The 21,586-nt window shown below is 52.8% G+C and overlaps 1 protein-coding gene across 1 annotated transcript in view; it reads right to left on the bottom strand.

Annotated features, from left to right (window-relative positions):
- The window catches only part of LOC128980689 (calpain-13-like), a 67,557-nt gene that overhangs the window by 16,062 nt on the left and 29,909 nt on the right, over positions 1-21,586 (bottom strand). The window contains exons 8-15 of the mRNA XM_054399163.1: positions 21,080-21,154; positions 19,781-19,947; positions 18,505-18,644; positions 13,457-13,617; positions 11,156-11,192; positions 8,666-8,728; positions 2,193-2,250; positions 1,084-1,151 (exon numbers count right to left, since the gene is read on the bottom strand). Of these exons, the coding sequence (XP_054255138.1) occupies positions 1,084-1,151; positions 2,193-2,250; positions 8,666-8,728; positions 11,156-11,192; positions 13,457-13,617; positions 18,505-18,644; positions 19,781-19,947; positions 21,080-21,154 (769 nt within the window). The remainder of the gene's footprint in view (positions 1-1,083; positions 1,152-2,192; positions 2,251-8,665; positions 8,729-11,155; positions 11,193-13,456; positions 13,618-18,504; positions 18,645-19,780; positions 19,948-21,079; positions 21,155-21,586) is intronic.

Consider the following 21,586-nt stretch of genomic DNA (forward strand, 5'->3'; position numbering starts at 1 on the left):
AGGATGATGAAGGGACTGGAGCACTGCCCTATGAGGAAAGTCAGCCCTGGGGCTGGTTAGTCTGGAGAGGAGAAGGCTGAGAGGGGATTTAAGAAATGTTTATAAATATCTGAGGGCTGGGGGTCAAGAGGGAGGGGACAGGCTCTGCTCACTTGCACCCTGGAATAGGACAAGGGGCAGTGGATAGAAACTACAGCACAGGAGGTTCCACCTCAACATGAGGAGGAACTTCTTCACTGTGAGGCTCACAGAGCACTGGAACAGGCTGCTCAGAGGGGTTGTGGAGTCTCCTTCTCTGGAGACTTTCAAGCCCCATTTGGATGCATTCCTGTGTGACCTGTGCTGGATTCTCTGATCCTGCTCTGGCAGGGGATTGGGCTCTGTGATCTCTGGAGGTCCCTTCCAACCCCTAACATCCTGTGAGCCTGTGAACTAGGAACCCTCTTCTCCTACAATGGCCAGCAATGCATTGCCATTGTTGCCATGTTAACAGTCACAAGACCTTCTGATCCATCTGCCCAGGGAAGGCAGAGTGGACAGGGTGGTTGGCCTGCCAAGAAAGAGCCTGGGGTTTGGCAGTGCCAGCTCTCCTTCTAACAGCAGCTTTGCTGCCAGTGCCAGCAGCCTGCTCCAGCTGCCACCAGAGCCACTGTGGCTGCAGCCATGGTGGAAGAGCAGAGCCATGCCTGAGCTCAGTGCTGCTCCTCACCCTGTGTTCTGCCTGGGACCTGCACTCAAAGGTGAAGCTTAGCCAAGCCCTGGGACCTGCACTCAAAGGTGAAGCTTAGCCAAGCCCTGGGACCTGCACTCAAAGGTGAAGCTTAGCCAAGCCCTGGGCCCTGTGTGGGGGAAGATGAAAGCAAAGAGTTAGCTGATAGCAGAAGGCTGATCCTCACCTTTCAGCAGAGACACCAGAGCCAGGGCACACGTGCTAAAGTCCTGCAAACTCTGTGACAGTTATTTATGGAGGATTTGGGCTAATATTTGTTTTCAGGTTCTTACACTGGCATGCTCAGCTCAGCCATAACTCAAGGCAGGGATGGGCAGCACCAGGCAAGTTTATTGCTTCTGCTGAAAGGATACATCCATCAGAGCTAAAATGCCTCTGCAGGAATCGAAGCTGAATCTTCCTCCCAGGCTGGTCAGTTCATCTGCAAGGATTGACAAAACAGAAGGAGTCAGCAAGGACAAAAGGGCTGACAGAGGTAGCAGGCACCTTTCAGAGGGAAGGAGGACACCAGTCTGAAGGCTCACCTAGCTAAAAAGCCCCGGATCTGTCTCAGGTTCTCAAACAAGCAGCAAGGACTATGTGCCAGGCTGAGGTCCACTGAGGGTGTCTGATGAGTCTCAGACATCTCCAGCTCCACTGCTCCCTTTCCCAAGGACAGGTGTCCTGTTTGGGCTCTCAGGTAGCTACTCTGCACAGTCTCTGCCCCCTCTACCTGCCCTGGTGGAAACTCTTGCCTCTTGAAATAAGGATAAGGGAAAGGACAGTGACAAGAGAGGCCACTCACTGAATCAGTGAGTTCTAAGAGCACTCTGAGCCTTGTGCATGACTGAGTTAGTTCAAGCCTTCTGTCCGTGCTGCTTTCATGAGGTGGGCAAGGTAGAAATGCTGGGAAATGCTGGGAAATGCTGAAAGCCAGCTTAAGGCCTCTGCAGAGGAGCACTGCAGGCCAGGGCTAAACTGGGGGAAACTGGGTGATGGTGAGGAGAGCAGGAGGCACAGCTCCCTGAGGTGCTCATTGGTGCAGCCCAGCCAGGGACTCGAGTTCCTGCTGCAACTGGTGGGGCATAGAACAAGAAGAGGTGCTCACGGGGGCTGCAGGGACATCCAGCAGAAGAGTGGCATGGAGTAGGGTAGGTCTGAAAGGAAGAGGCTGTCCTTTGGTAGAATGGAGAAGGGAAGGACAGGGGGAAGTTGGGCTGTCAAAGCTTTGCTGATGGCCATGCATTGAAGTGTCAGCTCCGGGGGGTATTGCCATCTTCATCTGAATAAGACTTGGAATTTCTTAACCCAAACTGTTGTGAGTGTAAAGTAGCCTTGGTGGAGGCACTTCTCATTCTTCAAGATCTAACAGTGCAGTAAGCCAGGCTGAGGATATGGGAGGACCACCACTAAATCTTCTAATTTACCCTAGAGGAAGGATAGAGAAGCACCAAAGACAGGAGCCAGGTTGTGAAAGCTTTACCTTGCAGGATCACTTCATTAAGCAGTTGTTGCAGCTGCAAGGCATCAATACTTGAGCCCTAATACAGGACAGAATGCAAAGAGAGGTTTGTGAGCATAAAGTTTTCTCCTGTGTCACTTCTGGCCAAAATGCTTTCACTCATGCCCTCTCATACCAATGCCCTCCGCAGTGCTGGACCACCCTTGATCCTTTCCTGCAAGGGTCTGCAGGGGAGTTACAGCCACCCCCATCCCCATGGGGTATTTCCAGCAGCTTCCTGACTCCACCAGCACCTAGCTGGGGAGCTGCCGATGGGCAGGCACAGCAGGCTCTGGGGGAGTAGGATGAGAGCACAGGCACCACTCACCAGAGGGAGCTGGGGATGGGATGAGAGCACAGGCACCACTCACCAGAGGGAGCTGGGGATGGGATGAGAGCACAGGCACCACTCACCAGAGGGAGCTGGGGATGGGATGAGAGCACAGGCAGCACTCTGGTACCAGAGGGAGCTGGGGATGGGATGAGAGCACAGGCACCACTCACCAGAGGGAGCTGGGGATGGGATGAGAGCACAGGCAGCACTCTGGTACCAGAGGGAGCTGGGGATGGGCTGAGAGCACAGGCAGCACTCTGGTACCAGAGGGAGCTGGGGATGGGATGAGAGCACAGGCACCACTCACCAGAGGGAGCTGGGGATGGGATGAGAGCACAGGCAGCACTCTGGTACCAGAGGGAGCTGGGGATGGGATGAGAGCACAGGCAGCACTCTGGTACCAGAGGGAGCTGGGGATGGGCTGAGAGCACAGGCACCACTCACCAGAGGGAGCTGGGGATGGGATGAGAGCACAGGCAGCACTCTGGTACCAGAGGGAGCTGGGGATGGGATGAGAGCACAGGCACCACTCACCAGAGGGAGCTGGGGATGGGATGAGAGCACAGGCAGCACTCTGGTACCAGAGGGAGCTGGGGATGGGATGAGAGCACAGGCAGCACTCTGGTACCAGAGGGAGCTGGGGATGGGATGAGAGCACAGGCAGCACTCTGGTACCAGAGGGAGCTGGGGATGGGATGAGAGCACAGGCAGCACTCACCAGAGGGAGCTGGGGATGGGATGAGAGCACAGGCAGCACTCACCAGAGGGAGCTGGGGATGGGATGAGAGCACAGGCAGCACTCTGGTACCAGAGGGAGCTGGGGGATGGGCTGAGAGCACAGGCAGCACTCTGGTACCAGAGGGAGCTGGGGATGGGATGAGAGCACAGGCAGCACTCACCAGAGGGAGCTGGGGATGGGATGAGAGCACAGGCAGCACTCTGGTACCAGAGGGAGCTGGGGATGGGCTGAGAGCACAGGCAGCACTCTGGTACCAGAGGGAGCTGGGGATGGGATGAGAGCACAGGCAGCACTCACCAGACGGAGCTGGGGATGGGATGAGAGCACAGGCAGCACTCACCAGAGGGAGCTGGGGATGGGATGAGAGCACAGGCAGCACTCTGGTACCAGAGGGAGCTGGGGATGGGCTGAGAGCACAGGCAGCACTCTGGTACCAGAGGGAGCTGGGGATGGGATGAGAGCACAGGCACCACTCACCAGAGGGAGCTGGGGATGGGATGAGAGCACAGGCAGCACTCACCAGAGGGAGCTGGGGATGGGATGAGAGCACAGGCACCACTCACCAGAGGGAGCTGGGGATGGGATGAGAGCACAGGCAGCACTCACCAGAGGGAGCTGGGGATGGGATGAGAGCACAGGCAGCACTCTGGTACCAGAGGGAGCTGGGGATGGGATGAGAGCACAGGCAGCACTCTGGTACCAGAGGGAGCTGGGGATGGGATGAGAGCACAGGCAGCACTCTGGTACCAGAGGGAGCTGGGGATGGGATGAGAGCACAGGCACCACTCTGGTACCAGAGGGAGCTGGGGATGGGATAAGAGCACAGGCAGCACTCACCAGAGGGAGCTGGGGATGGGATGAGAGCACAGGCAGCACTCTGGTACCAGAGGGAGCTGGGGATGGGATGAGAGCACAGGCAGCACTCTGGTACCAGAGGGAGCTGGGGATGGGATGAGAGCACAGGCAGCACTCACCAGAGGGAGCTGGGGATGGGATGAGAGCACAGGCAGCACTCTGGTACCAGAGGGAGCTGGGGGATGGGCTGAGAGCACAGGCAGCACTCACCAGAGGGAGCTGGGGATGGGATGAGAGCACAGGCAGCACTCACCAGAGGGAGCTGGGGATGGGATGAGAGCACAGGCAGCACTCACCAGAGGGAGCTGGGGATGGGATGAGAGCACAGGCAGCACTCACCAGAGGGAGCTGGGGATGGGATGAGAGCACAGGCAGCACTCACCAGAGGGAGCTGGGGATGGGATGAGAGCACAGGCAGCACTCTGGTACCAGAGGGAGCTGGGGATGGGATGAGAGCACAGGCAGCACTCTGGTACCAGAGGGAGCTGGGGATGGGATGAGAGCACAGGCAGCACTCACCAGAGGGAGCTGGGGATGGGATGAGAGCACAGGCAGCACTCTGGTACCAGAGGGAGCTGGGGATGGGATGAGAGCACAGGCAGCACTCTGGTACCAGAGGGAGCTGGGGATGGGATGAGAGCACAGGCAGCACTCACCAGAGGGAGCTGGGGATGGGATGAGAGCACAGGCAGCACTCTGGTACCAGAGGGAGCTGGGGATGGGATGAGAGCACAGGCAGCACTCTGGTACCAGAGGGAGCTGGGGATGGGATGAGAGCACAGGCAGCACTCTGGTACCAGAGGGAGCTGGGGATGGGATGAGAGCACAGGCAGCACTCACCAGAGGGAGCTGGGGATGGGATGAGAGCACAGGCAGCACTCACCAGAGGGAGCTGGGGATGGGCTGAGAGCACAGGCAGCACTCTGGTACCAGAGGGAGCTGGGGATGGGATGAGAGCACAGGCAGCACTCTTGTACCAGAGGGAGCTGGGGATGGGCTGAGAGCACAGGCAGCACTCTGGTACCAGAGGGAGCTGGGGATGGGATGAGAGCACAGGCACCACTCACCAGAGGGAGCTGGGGATGGGATGAGAGCACAGGCACCACTCACCAGAGGGAGCTGGGGATGGGATGAGAGCACAGGCACCACTCTGGTACCAGAGGGAGCTGGGGATGGGCTGAGAGCACAGGCAGCACTCACCAGAGGGAGCTGGGGATGGGATGAGAGCACAGGCACCACTCACCAGAGGGAGCTGGGGATGGGATGAGAGCACAGGCAGCACTCACCAGAGGGAGCTGGGGATGGGATGAGAGCACAGGCAGCACTCTGGTACCAGAGGGAGCTGGGGATGGGATGAGAGCACAGGCAGCACTCTGGTACCAGAGGGAGCTGGGGATGGGATGAGAGCACAGGCAGCACTCTGGTACCAGAGGGAGCTGGGGATGGGATGAGAGCACAGGCAGCACTCACCAGAGGGAGCTGGGGATGGGCTGAGAGCACAGGCAGCACTCTGGTACCAGAGGGAGCTGGGGATGGGATGAGAGCACAGGCAGCACTCACCAGAGGGAGCTGGGGATGGGATGAGAGCACAGGCAGCACTCACCAGAGGGAGCTGGGGGATGGGCTGAGAGCACAGGCAGCACTCACCAGAGGGAGCTGGGGATGGGATGAGAGCACAGGCAGCACTCTGGTACCAGAGGGAGCTGGGGATGGGATGAGAGCACAGGCAGCACTCTGGTACCAGAGGGAGCTGGGGATGGGATGAGAGCACAGGCAGCACTCTGGTACCAGAGGGAGCTGGGGATGGGATGAGAGCACAGGCAGCACTCTGGTACCAGAGGGAGCTGGGGATGGGATGAGAGCACAGGCAGCACTCACCAGAGGGAGCTGGGGATGGGATGAGAGCACAGGCACCACTCACCAGAGGGAGCTGGGGATGGGATGAGAGCACAGGCACCACTCACCAGAGGGAGCTGGGGATGGGATGAGAGCACAGGCACCACTCTGGTACCAGAGGGAGCTGGGGATGGGATGAGAGCACAGGCAGCACTCACCAGAGGGAGCTGGGGATGGGATGAGAGCACAGGCAGCACTCTGGTACCAGAGGGAGCTGGGGATGGGATGAGAGCACAGGCAGCACTCTGGTACCAGAGGGAGCTGGGGATGGGATGAGAGCACAGGCAGCACTCACCAGAGGGAGCTGGGGATGGGCTGAGAGCACAGGCAGCACTCACCAGAGGGAGCTGGGGATGGGATGAGAGCACAGGCAGCACTCTGGTACCAGAGGGAGCTGGGGATGGGATGAGAGCACAGGCACCACTCTGGTACCAGAGGGAGCTGGGGATGGGATGAGAGCACAGGCAGCACTCTGGTACCAGAGGGAGCTGGGGATGGGATGAGAGCACAGGCAGCACTCACCAGAGGGAGCTGGGGATGGGATGAGAGCACAGGCAGCACTCTGGTACCAGAGGGAGCTGGGGATGGGATGAGAGCACAGGCACCACTCACCAGAGGGAGCTGGGGATGGGATGAGAGCACAGGCAGCACTCTGGTACCAGAGGGAGCTGGGGATGGGATGAGAGCACAGGCAGCACTCACCAGAGGGAGCTGGGGATGGGATGAGAGCACAGGCAGCACTCTGGTACCAGAGGGAGCTGGGGATGGGATGAGAGCACAGGCACCACTCACCAGAGGGAGCTGGGGATGGGATGAGAGCACAGGCAGCACTCTGGTACCAGAGGGAGCTGGGGATGGGATGAGAGCACAGGCACCACTCACCAGAGGGAGCTGGGGATGGGATGAGAGGACAGGCACCCCTCTGGTACCAGAGGGAGCTGGGGGATGGGCTGAGAGCACAGGCAGCACTCTGGTACCAGAGGGAGCTGGGGATGGGATGAGAGCACAGGCAGCACTCTGGTACCAGAGGGAGCTGGGGATGGGATGAGAGCACAGGCACCACTCACCAGAGGGAGCTGGGGATGGGATGAGAGGACAGGCACCCCTCTGGTACCAGAGGGAGCTGGGGGATGGGCTGAGAGCACAGGCAGCACTCTGGTACCAGAGGGAGCTGGGGATGGGATGAGAGCACAGGCAGCACTCTGGTACCAGAGGGAGCTGGGGATGGGATGAGAGCACAGGCAGCACTCACCAGAGGGAGCTGGGGATGGGATGAGAGCACAGGCAGCACTCTGGTACCAGAGGGAGCTGGGGATGGGATGAGAGCACAGGCACCACTCACCAGAGGGAGCTGGGGATGGGATGAGAGCACAGGCAGCACTCACCAGAGGGAGCTGGGGATGGGATGAGAGCACAGGCAGCACTCTGGTACCAGAGGGAGCTGGGGATGGGATGAGAGCACAGGCAGCACTCTGGTACCAGAGGGAGCTGGGGATGGGATGAGAGCACAGGCACCACTCACCAGAGGGAGCTGGGGATGGGATGAGAGCACAGGCAGCACTCTGGTACCAGAGGGAGCTGGGGATGGGATGAGAGCACAGGCAGCACTCTGGTACCAGAGGGAGCTGGGGATGGGATGAGAGCACAGGCAGCACTCACCAGAGGGAGCTGGGGATGGGATGAGAGCACAGGCACCACTCACCAGAGGGAGCTGGGGATGGGATGAGAGCACAGGCAGCACTCTGGTACCAGAGGGAGCTGGGGATGGGATGAGAGCACAGGCAGCACTCTGGTACCAGAGGGAGCTGGGGGATGGGCTGAGAGCACAGGCACCGCTGCCTTGCTCCCCTTTCAGAGGCAGCCTTGCAGTGAAGCTGCCTCCCTCCCGAGACATCGCCAGGGCACTCAGCACGGCAGGCTGTGCTCATTTGCACCTTCATGCATTGATAAGAGCCTTAACTGCCGTGGTGCAAAGGCTTTTGGCAGCGAGATTTCTTTTTTCCTCTCGACTAAGTCGAGAAGTTCTTTGTAACAGTTTATTAAACCATTAAAAGCATCTCCTGTGAAACACAGAATCTGGCTCTGAAAGAACAGGAATCAATCACTCAAAAAAAAAAAAAAAAAAAAAAAAAGCAAAGCTGACTAATGTCTGGTTACCAAATGCCATGAAGGCAAATGGAAAATGAGGCTGATGAAGGAGGGAAAGGAGGATGATGGTGGTGGTGGTGGAATACCCAAGGCTTTCTAATTGCTTTCAGCAAATAAACAAGCCAAAGCCAAAGAGAACAAGCAAACAAATAAATACATAAATGACACATGCAGGCTCAGCAGCAGCATAACCACAAATCTCCACTCCCCTGCTGATGTATGGGGCTAGCCAGTCCATCCCAGCTGAGTGTCCCATTTGTCTGGGGGGGTTTGGCAGGTCGATCAATACTGCTTTCAGGGTATCCACTTGAGGATGGAGCTACATTTCCCTCTCCCATCCCCTTTCCCCCTCTTTCCTCCCCCACCCCCACCCCCCCCCCCCCATTTCCTTAACTGGATTTGTATCAAGCTCATAGATCATTTTCTTTTTTGCAAGCCCACATGGCTTTTTGATTTGTCAGAAAGATGTTTTAGATAGGATACCTGCTTAGCATATCTTTGGAAGACAGCCTTATAGGAGCTGTCCTCGTTCTGTCTTGGTACATCCTGGATCAAAGACAAAGTGCACACATCAATAATTCAGTGACAAAACAACTGGAGGCAGCGAGCCTGCAGATCCAAACAGCACTTCAGAGAGGACAGGGAATGTATGGCACAGGCTGCAGTTGTTTGTTACCACGAAAGGAAAGTGGACTGGGAGCAAGGAACAGCTACTGCAGTGAAGGAAGAAGCATAGTTTGGGTGTTAGCACATAGTAGAACCAGCAAGGAGCAGCCCAGGAAGACAACAGAATGCATCCAGGGTGGAGTTCAACATGTTGGTGAGAAACCTTTTAGGGTGTCAGGTAGTGATAGGACTGGGGGGAATAGAGCAAAACTAGAAAGGAATTATTTCAGATTGGATGTCAGGAAGAAATTCTTCCCCATGAGGGTGGTGAGACACTGGAACAGGTTGCCCAGGGAGGTGGTAGAAGCCTCATCCCTGGAGGTTTTGAAGGCCAGGCTGGATGTGGCTGTGAGCAACCTGCTCTAGTGTGAGGTGTTCCTGCCCATGGCAGGGGGGTTGGAACTGGATGATCCTTGAGGTCCCTTCCAACCCTGACAATTCTGTGGTTCTGTGAAGTCAGTATGTGAATACAGGAGATACAAAGCCTGATCCTTACTGCTGATCCTTGGTTGAAACCAGGGGCTTAGGACATGTGAAGATCCATGTGAACCAAGAAAATAGAGCTCACATTTCCTTTCTCTGGCACCTTCTCAATCTCAAGGCAGGCTTGACTATACCTGAGAAATTACAATTCAATGGTTAAGTGATTTTTTTTTCCTAACCCTCTGGTGAGAAGATCACAGAAATCACAGAATCATTCAGGTTGGAAAAGACCCTCAGCATCACCAAGTCCAACCAACAACCCTACTCTACAAGGCTCACCCCTATACCAGATCCCCAAGCACCACACCCAAACCACCTTTAAACACATCCAGGCTTGGTGACTCCACCACCTCCCTGGGCAGCACATTCCAATGCCTGACCACTCTTGATGGGAAGAATTTTCCTAAAAAAAGATCCCCCAGGCACTAACAGGAACTATCCCTGACACTGCAGTTTCCCCCAGAATTCTAAGCCTGAGCCCCAGTGAGATAATTCACACCACTGAAACCTAAATACCTGAACAAAGGGAGAAGGTGTGGGTACCATAATTTGTCTAAGTCCAAACCTTGGCTAATGCCAACAGATGAGTAAAGTGACAGCTTGTCAGTGGAAAGGGAAAGTAAGCCATCATTTACACTGCCTCGTTTAAGCCAGCTTAATTGTGGGCTGGAAAATGAATCACAGGGAAAGGACCTTGTCTGGCGTTCTCCTGAAGCAGATTTACACCTTTGGCTTCAAAAGCCTGCACTGAGCTGGCACTGCTATAAGTAACAGCCTCCCAGCTGCAGGGGTTTGCAAGCAACTGGTGTGACAGCAGCATGGACTTGGAGCAGCTCTGGTGGTTTGCACAGTGAGGAAGCCACAGGATGACAGGATCAAAGGGTGTTAGGGGTTGGAAGGGACCTCAGGAGAGCCTCAAGTCCAACCCCCCTGCCAGAGCAGGATCATACAATCTAAAACACAGGAACAACATCCAGATGGGTCTTGAAAGTCTCCAAAGAAGGAGACTCCACTACCTCTCTGGGGAGCCTGCTCCAGTGCTCTGTGACCCTCACAGTGAAGAAGTTCTTCCTCATGGTGAGGTGGAACCTCCTGTGCTGCAGTTTATGTTCAGCAACAGATGGCAGCTGGGCTAGACAGGCTGAAATGTGAATGGAACTAGAGGCATAACCAGACTGGAAGTGGCATTTCCCTTACTTCCATCCTGATGAAAATCAGGAGAAATCTGCTTTGGGTTTCAGCTCTATGGTCTCCTGTGCCTCACAAGGTGCAAGACCTCAAAATGAAGCCATTCCCATGGGGAAGGCACATAGGACCCCAGCCTCTGGGGGTGAGGTCAAACTCAAAGTGTAACTTTTTCATCAAAGGTTCTCCCTCTCTCCTCCTTAGATGCATTTTCCAGAAATGTTCAAGAATTTCCTGCCTTTGACATGCCCTCCTCCCTGCTCTGTTGGGTTGGCCAAAGTGTTAGAAGTGGTGAGGTGAAAAGGACAGATGGACAGGCTGGCAGAGGGATTGTGTGAGGCTTGTTTGCTTCAAAAATCAGGCTCTGGAAGAGACACAGTAGAAGAGGGAGGGCTTGGCTGTCACTCCTGTCTCTGCAGAGAGGTACCCCACAGGTCACCTGCTCTTCCAGCAAGGTCATAGGATGCTGGAGTTGAACTCTGGCACAGGTACTGGGTGGGGAAAGGAAAGAAGAGCAGAGTGGTGTCTAGTGTGTGGGGAAGGAAGAAAAGGAGTCAGTAGAGCTGGCTACAGGATGGTCAGCTCTCTGACAAGCATTCACTACCACCAGTGTCGACTTCAGGTTTCACAGAATCTTACCATTGGCACCACTGGGCTGGGCAGTGAGTTTGAGTTCCTACAAAAGAGGTACAAGAGTCAAACTAGGAGAGAAAAGGCCTCCTGAGAGCATTGAACTGCAGATGTGGCAGAAGTCAGGCACCATGAGGAGCACTCACCCAGCCTGCAGCCCCCCAGGATCAGATTGGATGTTAGGAGGAAATTCTTCCCATGAGACACTGGAACAGGTTGCCCAGGGAGGTGGTAGAAGCCTCATCCCTGGAGGTTTTGAAGGGCAGGCTGGATGTGGCTGTGAGCAACCTGATCTAGTGTGAGGTGTCCCTGGCCATGGCAGGGGGGTTGGAACTGGATGATCTTAGAGGTCCCTTCCTGACAATTGATTCTATGATTCCAGGATGCTCAACACTCACACCACCCAGTCTGTCCCAGCGCAGTCAGGACTGCTGCACCACTCCTGGGTCTCTCTGTGCAAGCAGGTCTGAGTCATTGGCTGCCCTGGGGCTGCTGCCTCCACTGAGTTGGCCCTGCTGGCACCAGCAGCACTGAAAGGCTACCCTGTCTCACTCTGAGCGTGCCAAGACTAACTTCACCTCACAGAAGATAAGGCTGCTTGGCCTTGACTCACAGATAAAGTTCACCTTTGCCTAGTCAAGTGGTCAGGAGTAAAAACAGCATCTGGGCTACTAAAAGGCAGCATCTTTTGTTCAAGAAATTTGTGGATATGGTTTAGTGGCCATGATGGTCTTAGGCTGATGGTTGGACTTGATGATGTCAGGTCTTTTCCAACTAAAACAATTCTGTGATTCTATGACTGTCTGAATTTGAGCTGGGGTCACCATTCCTTCTTGAGGCTCACTTGGTACCAACATTCAGTGCTTGAGTTTTTACAGAATCACAGAAGCATTCAGGTTGGAAAAGACCCTCAGGATCACCAAGTCCAACCAACAACCCTACTCTATAAGGTTCACCCCTAAACCAGATCCCCAAGCACCACATCCAAACCACCTTTAAACACATCCAGGCTTGGGGACTCCACCATCTCCCTGGGCAGTACATTCCAATGGCTGACTACTCTTGCTGGGAAAACATTTTTCCTAATGTCCAGTCTAAACCTACCCAGTCACAGTTTGAGGCCATTCCCTGTTGTTCTATCCCTAATTACCTGTGAGAAGAGACCAGCACCAGCCTCTCCACAAGGTCCTTTCAGTAGTTGTAGAGAGCAATGAGGTCTCCCCTCAGCCTCCTCTTTTCCAAACTAACCAGCCCCAGCTCCTTCAGTTGCTCTTCATTGGATTTATTCTCCAGGTTCTGGTTGTGGTAGGGAAATAAAGCAAGCCAGGTGCTATCTTCATAGCATCTGCACTATTACATGGTATGACTGGGACCCCCCCACACTTGGCCTAGCTCAAGAGATTCTGTGAGGGCCAGAGGCTGTCCTGGAACGTGCTACCTCTCAAGACTGAGCTGCCCTGGGCATGAATCATCATGCTGAAGGCAGTCAAGCCCAGGGCACAGACTTCACCTGTTTGTTTTCCATAACTAAGGAGTTGCCTTACTTGGCTCTCGGTTATTGTTGCCAGAGGCCAAAGCCTAGAAAGCAATCTCATTATTAAGATATGGGCCTATGAGGTAAGAGCTGCAATCAGCTCCACTATGAAGTCTTCTGAAGGAAAGCCACAGCACATCTGATTTTTGAAGCTCATTTGGTAAGGCTGAATGCTGGGCCTTGCTCTGTACATAAAGCACACCCAGACATTCATGTGAAAATGTGATAACAGCTGCCTTCCAATCAACTAAAATACCATTTTTCCACTAAACTTATCCTCCAGGCCCCTCTCTTAATCACAAGCAGCCCCACCAATCTGGTTGGGTGAAGGGATCAAGGCCTTTCACTGCTCTTTGCTTCCCCAGGTCCAGGTCTGAGCAGAATGGGGCCTGATTTAGCTGGTGTCCAGCTGGCACGGAAGAAACTACACAGCAGCTGTTTGGGAAAACAAGCTCTCAGTCCTCTCTTCAGTGAAGTCAGACTTCCCCACAATCAGGGCTGGCTGGAGAAATGCATCTCTAATAAGTGTTTCATGCTTTGTACCAAAGCTAAGCCCTTTGGTGGCTGGAGGAGAGCTGCTGCCTTGTTCTGCAGCAGTCACCCCTGTGCATCTGACTGGTGTCCCTCAGCACGGTGCTTTAACACTCAGGCTGCAGCTTCCCAACATGCTTCTAGGGTATGTCAAAAGCAAATGGCCACATTAGTTATCCTGACATGACATTGTTAAACCCTGGCACGCTGTAAGCCTTGGGGCCTGTGAGGAGTTATAATCTTACTCATTGCTGCCAGGATTCTTTGTGAAGATTCGTAAGAGAAACTCAAATTCCTGGTCCTCTGTGGCAGCAGGAAGGACAGCATAGGTTCCTGGCCTCAAGGTGAAGTAGCTGGTCACATCTCGAGTCAGGGAAAAGATTTGTTTCAGAACTTTAGAGTTATCCTGAAAAAAAGAAAACAACAAAGCCCATAGAGCTGGTTAGCTCCCCTTCATGACAGCAACCAAAGGAAATCAGCGAGTCCCCCGTGGCAGCCCTACAGAATCACAGAATTATTGAGGCTGGAAAAGACCTCTGAGATCACCAAGTCCAGCCTACGAGCTAACACCACCACAGCAGCTAAACCATGTCACCAAGTGCCACATCCAAGCTTTTCTTAAAGACCTCCAGGGAAGGTGACTCCACCACCTCCCTGGGCAGTCCATCCCAGTGCCTGATCAGCCTTTCTGTGAGGAACTCCTTCCTAATATCCAACCTAAACCTCCCCTAGTACAGCTTCACACCATGCCCTCTTGTCCTGTCACTGGTTACCTGGGAGAGGAGCCTGACCCCCACCTGACTACAGCTTCCTTTTAGGTAGTCGTAGAGAGTGATGAGGTCCCCTCTAAGTCTCCTCTTCTCCAGGCTGAACACCCCCAGCTCCCTCAGCCTTTCCTCATACAACTTTCCCTCCAGCCCTCTCACCAGACTTGTTCCTCTCCTCTGGACCTGCTCCAGCACCTCAAGATCCTTCCTGCAGTGAGTGGCCCAGAGCTGCACACAGTGCTCGAGGTGAGGCCTCACCAGTGCTGAGTACAGGGCAGAATTCCATCCCTGCTCCTGGTGGCCACACTATTCCTGATCCAGGCCAGGATGCCATTGGCCTTCCATGCCAGCGGGCACACTGCTGGCTCATGTCCAGCTGCTGTCACCCAGCACTGCCAGGTCCCTCTCAGCTGGGCTGCTCTCCAGCCACTCATCCCCCAGTCTGTAGTGCTGCATGGGGTTATTGTGGCCAAAGTGCAGGACCCTGCACGTGGCCTTGTTGAATCCCATACCACTGGCCTCAGCCCATTGATCCAGCCTGTCCAGGTCCCTCTGCAGCACCCTCCTACCCTCAGCTCCCTAAATATACACTGCATCTAACATGCCTTAACCTCCTCTATGGCATGGAAAGCCCACCCAGGAGACAGGCTTTGCTCAGGGACACAGCAAAAACGCACAAGGGTGGAAGAACTGAGAGAAACAGAAGGCAGAATGCACAGAAGTGGATTTGAAGAGAACTTGAATTAACATGAAGCAGACTGGAGTTGATGAAAGAGTGAAGGATGATACTACAACGTCCCTGAGATCTAGCATGACTCAGAGTGGTCAGCTCAGCACCTCCCTCAGGTGACAATGCTTCCAAGTCTTGGGTTTATAGGGAAGGAGACAGGTGCTCTTCACCCCTTTCCAAAGGAGTAAGGAAAATGCAACACATAGGACTGGAAAGGACTGGAAGTTTAAATGGAAGGAGTATTCACAACTAAGTATAACAGTATAAAAACATACAAACATACCCAACCATTCATATTCAGCCCAAATCTCCAGTCTGGGCTTCTCCAAAAACCTCACTAGGCCATCACCTTCCCAAAACCTTCCCCCCAAAGCAGGACAAAACCCCAGGCCTCACATGCCCACCCCCTCACCCCCCAAACCTCCCTACCCAGGCTCAAATGACACAGCTGAAAATCAGCTTGCCAGCAGCACCAGGGCCCACTCCCCCACATCACCAGAGACAGCAGTCTGCACAGGGAAGGGAGCAGGGAGGAGAGAAGGAGGGGTCACAGGCTTTATAAAGTGGACTTCCTTTATAAAGAGGAGATGCAGGCATTCTGGCAATGAAATAACAAAAAATTGCACTTTCCAGTCCACCCCCGCACCGCTCTGGTACTTGGAGGACTTTCACCTCCATGGGTTATGACATCCAAGTTCTTAAACCCAAGAATCATGACCCAAACCTCCAAGCATGTGTCACAAGAAAACTGCATCAAGAGAAGTGTGGCCAGCAGGTGGAGGGAGGTGATTCTCCCCCTCTGCTCCACTCTGGTGAGACCCCACCTGCAGTACTGCATCCAGTTCTGGAGCCCCTATTACAAGAAGGATATGGATGGGCTGGAACCTGTCCAGAGAAGGGCCATGAGGATGATCAGAGGCTGGAGCACCCCTGCTATGGAGACAGACAGCTATGAGAGTTGGGGCTATTCAGTCTGGAGAAGAGAAAGCTCTGAGGAGACCTTATTGTGGCCTTCCAGTATCTGAAAGGAGCCTACAAGAAATCTGTGGAGGGACTTTGTAGGGTGTCAGGTAGTGATAGGACTAGGGGGAAGGGATCAAAACTAGAAATGGATAGATTCAGATTGTTAGGAAGAAATTCTTCCTCATGAGGGTGGTGAGACACTGGAACAGGTTGCCCAGGGAGGTGGTAGAAGCCTCATCCCTGGAGGTTTTGAAGGCCAGGCTGCATGTGGCTGTGAGCAACCTGATCTGGTGTGAGGTGTTCCTGCCCATGGCAGGGGGGTTGGAACTGGATGATCCTTGAGGTCCCTTCCAACCCTGACAATTCTATGATTCTAAAATATTCTGATCTGATCTTGCAGTATTTTTGCTGAGATGAAACAAATCTGATGCAGCAGCTCTTAGGATGATGACATGTAAAGATAGCATAATAAAAAACTCTTACTAAACACATTCCCCCCAAATACATCAGCCTGTATAAATTCCATTTAGGGTGGTTATACAGCATGGCAGAGTTATTTATGAGCCATGCCTTTGGGAGAAAATAACAGAAAACTGCTGTTTTGGGAAGGGGGGAAAAAAAATGACTACTGTTACAGACAGCTGGGAGGTACCTGGACTGCCAAGTATTATGGGTCAGATCTTGAGCAGTGCAGCAAAGAGATAAATGGTGCAATGCATTTTTTTTTTTTTTCACTTGTGGGTCTCATTCCACATTCCTTCTGGTAAAAAGCAGAAGCAGATTAATATCTCAGTGGAGTCAAAACAAGTGGGAGATAAGAATCAGCCTCTCTACATTGCTCAGCTCTATCACACAACATTAAACTTCCCTCACAGCCACCTATTAATGTTCCACGTCTGCCTTTAATCGAAGGCTTCCCAGAGCTATCAGATATGTCCAGTCTGGTTTACATTCCCCTCTCCTCCTGCCTCTTTTGTACTTCACTGCAACAATTTGATGCACCTTGAAAGGTACTGAACAGTGACTGATCCTGCTAATGAATAATGGCAGTGAAAGCAAGTCCAGGGAGGAAGAGTGAAGCCACAGGAAGCTCAGCAATTGCGCTCTGCTTGCACAGAGAAAACCCCTCATAAACCATTACACAAAGACACCACCCCCTGAGTGCCCTCAGGCACTGAGGCCAGGCACTGGAAATGAACTGAGGGAACTGTGCTGCTTCTCAGAAATCACAGAAGCATTCAGGTTGGAAAAGACACTCAGGATCACCAAGTCCAACCAACAACCCTACTCTATAAGGTTCACCCCTAAACCAGATCCCCAAGCACCACATCCAAACCACCTTTAAACACACCCAGGCTTGGGGACTCCACCACCTCCCTGGGCAGCACATTCCAATGCCTGACCTCTCTTGATGGGAAAAAATGTCTCCTAATGTCCAGTCTAAACCTACCCAGTCACAGTTTGAGGCCATTCCCTCTTGTTCTATCACTAATTACCTGTGAGAAGAGACCAGCACCAACCTCTCCACAAGGTCCTTTCAAGTAGTTGTAGAGAGCAATGAGGTCTCCCCTCAGCCTCCTCTTTTCAAACTAACCATCCCCAGATCCTTCAGTCTCTCTTCATCAGATTTATTCTCCAGGCTCTTCCCCAGCTTCATTGCCCACCTCTGCACTGGCTCCAGCACCTCCACATCTCTCTTGTATTGAGGTGCCCAAAACAGGACACAATACTTGAGTTGTAGCCTCACCAGAGCTGAGTATGAGGGATTTGGCATTTGCTGCTGCCAGGGCAGGACACTGGCCTGGCTGTGAGGAGCTGCTAAATCAGCTCTCCTGTTAAAATACTTGGTCTGTATCCACGGGAGAAGATTTTTTTATATTCATAGAATGTTTTACATTGGAATGGTCCTTAAAGATCATCCAGTTCCAACCCGCCTGCCATGGGCAGGGACACCTCCCACTAGACCAGGTCACTCAAGGCCCCATCCAACCTGGCCTTGAACACCTCTAGGGAGGGGGCATCCATGACCTCCTTGGGCAACCTGTTCCAGTGTCTCACCACCCTCACTGTAAAAAATGTCTTCCTAATCTCTAGTCTAAAGCTGCCCTCCTCAAGCTTCAGTCCACTCCCTCTCATGCTGTCATGCAAGCCCTTGTAATGTAAGCTGCTGTTTGGGTCTGTACCAATATCCTTACATTACCATGAGCTATGGCATGACAGAGCAGCTTAACTGTCCCCTTTCCTTCACTCACCAGGTGCTCCACAGCACCTCTAGTAATGATCTATTCTGGTCTTGCCCTTCAGCTCTTGTGTAGGAGACCACCTCAGACCAAAAGCCCAGGCTGAGCCTGAGGCAAGCGGTGGGCTGGCAGCTCGTAGAGGCCGAGGTGGACTATGAAGCTTTGTGCATTGTATATGCCTTGTACTGTTGTTTGAAGCTATGCAGAGTACTTCCATCTGAACTTCCAATTCCTTCCCAGCCTGTATGGAGTGTTTTCTTTACTCCTTTGGGAAGGGGTGAAGAGCATCTGTCTCGCTCCTTACAACAAAGACACATGTCTAGCATCCTTGAGAGTCCCTGAGCTTTCCAGGACTATTTTGGGATGCTACCCAACTAAAAGCTCAACCTTCCCTCTCTTAAGGCACGAATAAAGGAAACAAAGCCTGCCTAGCTCTACTTCTGCTGTGATGGTCTGTGACAGGAGGCATCCTGAAATCCACTTCAGATACTGACTGCTCTCTTTTTGCAGCTCAAAAGGTGATTTAGTCTTTCACTTGATGTACAGAAACCAACAGAGCCTGTTGTTGGGCTGTCATATCTGCTTGTGCTCACCTTGATGATGAAAAAGCCAATCTTCAGGGTTTTTGCATCCTCCTCAGCATGTTTTTGCATGAGTGAAATGAGCACATTATAGGGTTTGGGGTCATCATCTGGCACTTTGAAAGAATACTGAGGGTTGCTGGAAACTTCACCTGCCAAGAAAGTGTTACTAGATTAAGAGTAGCCACACATGTGTCCCAGGAGTAGCCTACTTAGGTCTTGCTCGTATGGTCCCAGAAGTATAAGTAGATACTGCTCCAAGATTCTTTCCACAAAACAGAGCAATGCAGCCTCCCCACGTTACCAGCAGGAGTTGAGGAATCAGGAATTGAACTAATTGCACATTGATCATTCTAGAAATTTCTGGCAAAGTCATAAAAGTCATGCAGGTTCCTTAAACCCCTTTACCTACATGGCACAATTTCCCCAGGAGAGACAAGCAGGGATTCTTAAACAGCCACCCCACCCAGTGACTGAGCTGAAAAGGACTGTGGCTTGGAGATCATAACCACAGAAAAGAGAAAGACAAAATGGTCCAAAGCTATCCACTTCTTTCCTTTCTGTTAGTGTTTGTGAGGGACAAAACAGAGTACTGAGCACCAGAGACAAAAGGCTGTTTCTTGGCCAAGGTTTTGGTTAACAGGAAGCATCCAGCAGGTCAAGGAAGGTTCTCCTCCCCCTCTACTCAACCCTAGTTAGACTATATCTGGAATGCTGTGTCCAGTTCTGGGCTCCCCAGTTCAAGAGGGACAGGGAAATACCAGAGAGAGTTCAACAGAGGCTATGAGGATGATGAAGAGACTGGAACATCTCTCTTATGAGGAAAGACTGAGAGCCCTGGGGCTGTTTAGTCTGGAGAAGAGAAGGCTGAGAGGGGATCTGATCAATGACTACAAATATCTTAAGAGTGGGTGTCAAAAAGAAGTTGCCAGGCTCTTTTCAGTGATACCCAGTGACAGGACAAGGGCAATGGATGTAAATTCAAACAGGAAATTCCATCTCAACATGAGGAAAAACTTCTTTACAGTGATGGGGCTGGAGCCCTGGAACAGGCTGCCCAGAGAGATTCTCCTTCTCTAGAGATCTTCCAAACCCACCTGGCCATGTTCCTGTGTGACCTGCTGTAACTCAGCAGCCAGTGCTGGTGAGCTGCTAGGTGCTGTGATGGGGCAGGGCAGGCAGCAACAACTGGCAGTCAATCCATCTGCAATTCCATGCTCAGTGAATGCTTTACTGGCAGCACCAGAGGAGAAAGGGAGCCTGGGTGGCCACAGTGAGCATTCATTACCTGGGGAAGAGTTGCTCCTGCCCGTGGCAAGGGCTGGGTTCCACAGATTGATGTGCCTGTCCACAGACCACCTTGTGTAGGGCTGCTCTCCAAACTCCAAAAATGTTGGTGTTCTGTTACAGATATACAGCCAGGCAAACTGCTCCTGGAAGTTCTCACAGGACATCCTGCAGAGAAGGAGAAAAATCTCATTTTTGGTTTGGAGACAAGGTACTCACCTTCACACACCTCCCCCCCCCACCCCCCAAAATGTGTTTAAAAGAGGGGTTCCAGAGAGTACTGCAGGCTGTAGCTGACCTGGATGATACCTTGCAGAACTGGTCAGCTCACCTTGCATTTGGGGTATCCTAACTGCACTTAAAGCCCCAGGGAAATTGCAGGCTGTGTTCAGCAATACCTAGGTGGAGCCCTGTCATCTCCAGCACATCTCTGCCACTGCACCTTGCTTTGTCTCTTGCACAGTGTCCTGCCCCACACTCATGCTCTGCTCAAGCCCTGCCTGCTGTTCCTCTGCTTTCCTCAGAGCCCCAGGTGTGCACCAGCTATCAACAGTTTTGCCAAAGGATGGCTCACACATGGCTGGGGAAGGACTTTTTAGGGTGTCAAGGTAATGATAGGACTAGGGGGAATGGAAAAAAATTAGAAATGGGTAAATTCAGGTTGGATGTTAGGAAGAAGTTCTTCCCCATGAGGGTGGTGAGACACTGGAACAGGTTGCCCAGGGAGGTGGTGGAAGCCTCATGCCTGGAGGTTTTTAAGGCCAGGCTGGATGTGGCTCTGAGCAACCTGATCTATTGTGAGGTGTCCCTGCCATGACAGGGGGGTTGGAACTAGATGATCCTTGAGGTCTCTTCTAACCCTAACAATTCTGTGATTCTATGGCTGAACTGAATCTGAGGGCATCAGAAGGGGTGAAATACCACAAGGAGCTGCAGAGCAGCCAAGTGTACAAAGGTCTATGACCTTTTCAGCCATTTGTCCCCTCCAAGCACCAGTCAGGCCAGGGTTCAAGGAGGGGAAGGGCAGTGTGACAGAATGACTTGGCCTCAAGGAGCTGGAGTTTTACTGCACTTTTTTTTTTTTTCATTAGCTTGTTACTTAATCTTGGCCACCCCTAAGTCCTGTTTGCTCCGAAAGCATGGGGTCAGGACAAGCTCCCCTTTGCTGTTTGCACACAGCTAACACAGGGTGCCTTGAGCCATCATGCAGAGCAGATAACTGCCTAAATGATTCTCTTTCTTTTTCCATAATGAATATGAACAGACAACCAGATAGACAGAAATGTTGATAGGGAAATACCAGAATTCTCCATCATCCTTGTTTCTGAGGAGGGCTTCTCTGCATTGAGGCTCAACGTGGTCCCACTGAGGAGAGCTGCAAAGAGGAACAAATTAACAAGCAGATATGAGGCACAATTTTCCACTTCTCTGGCCAGCCCATTCCCCTATCCACCCTGTCAAGGCATAAGGGATCAGAAAGGGTGAGCAACCTGCACACTGGGAACAGGACTATGCTTGGAAAGAAGCTTCATGGAGAAAAACCTTGGAGTGCTGGTGGAAGCAAGTTCTCCATGGGACAGCAATGTGCCTTTGTGGCCAAGAGAGCCAATGGGATCCTGGGGTGCAGCAAGAAAAGTGTGGCCAGCAGGGCTAGGGAAGTTCTTCTACCTCTCTACTCTGCCCTGGTGAGACCACACCTGCAATACTGTGTCTAGTTTGGGGCTCCCCAGTTCAAGAGAGACAGAGACCTGCTGGAGAGAGTCCAAGGGAGAGCCACGAGGATGATTAGGGGACTTGAGCATCTCCC

This window comes from Indicator indicator, chromosome 2 (assembly GCF_027791375.1).
Source record: "Indicator indicator isolate 239-I01 chromosome 2, UM_Iind_1.1, whole genome shotgun sequence".
Taxonomy (NCBI): Eukaryota; Metazoa; Chordata; class Aves; order Piciformes; family Indicatoridae; genus Indicator; species Indicator indicator.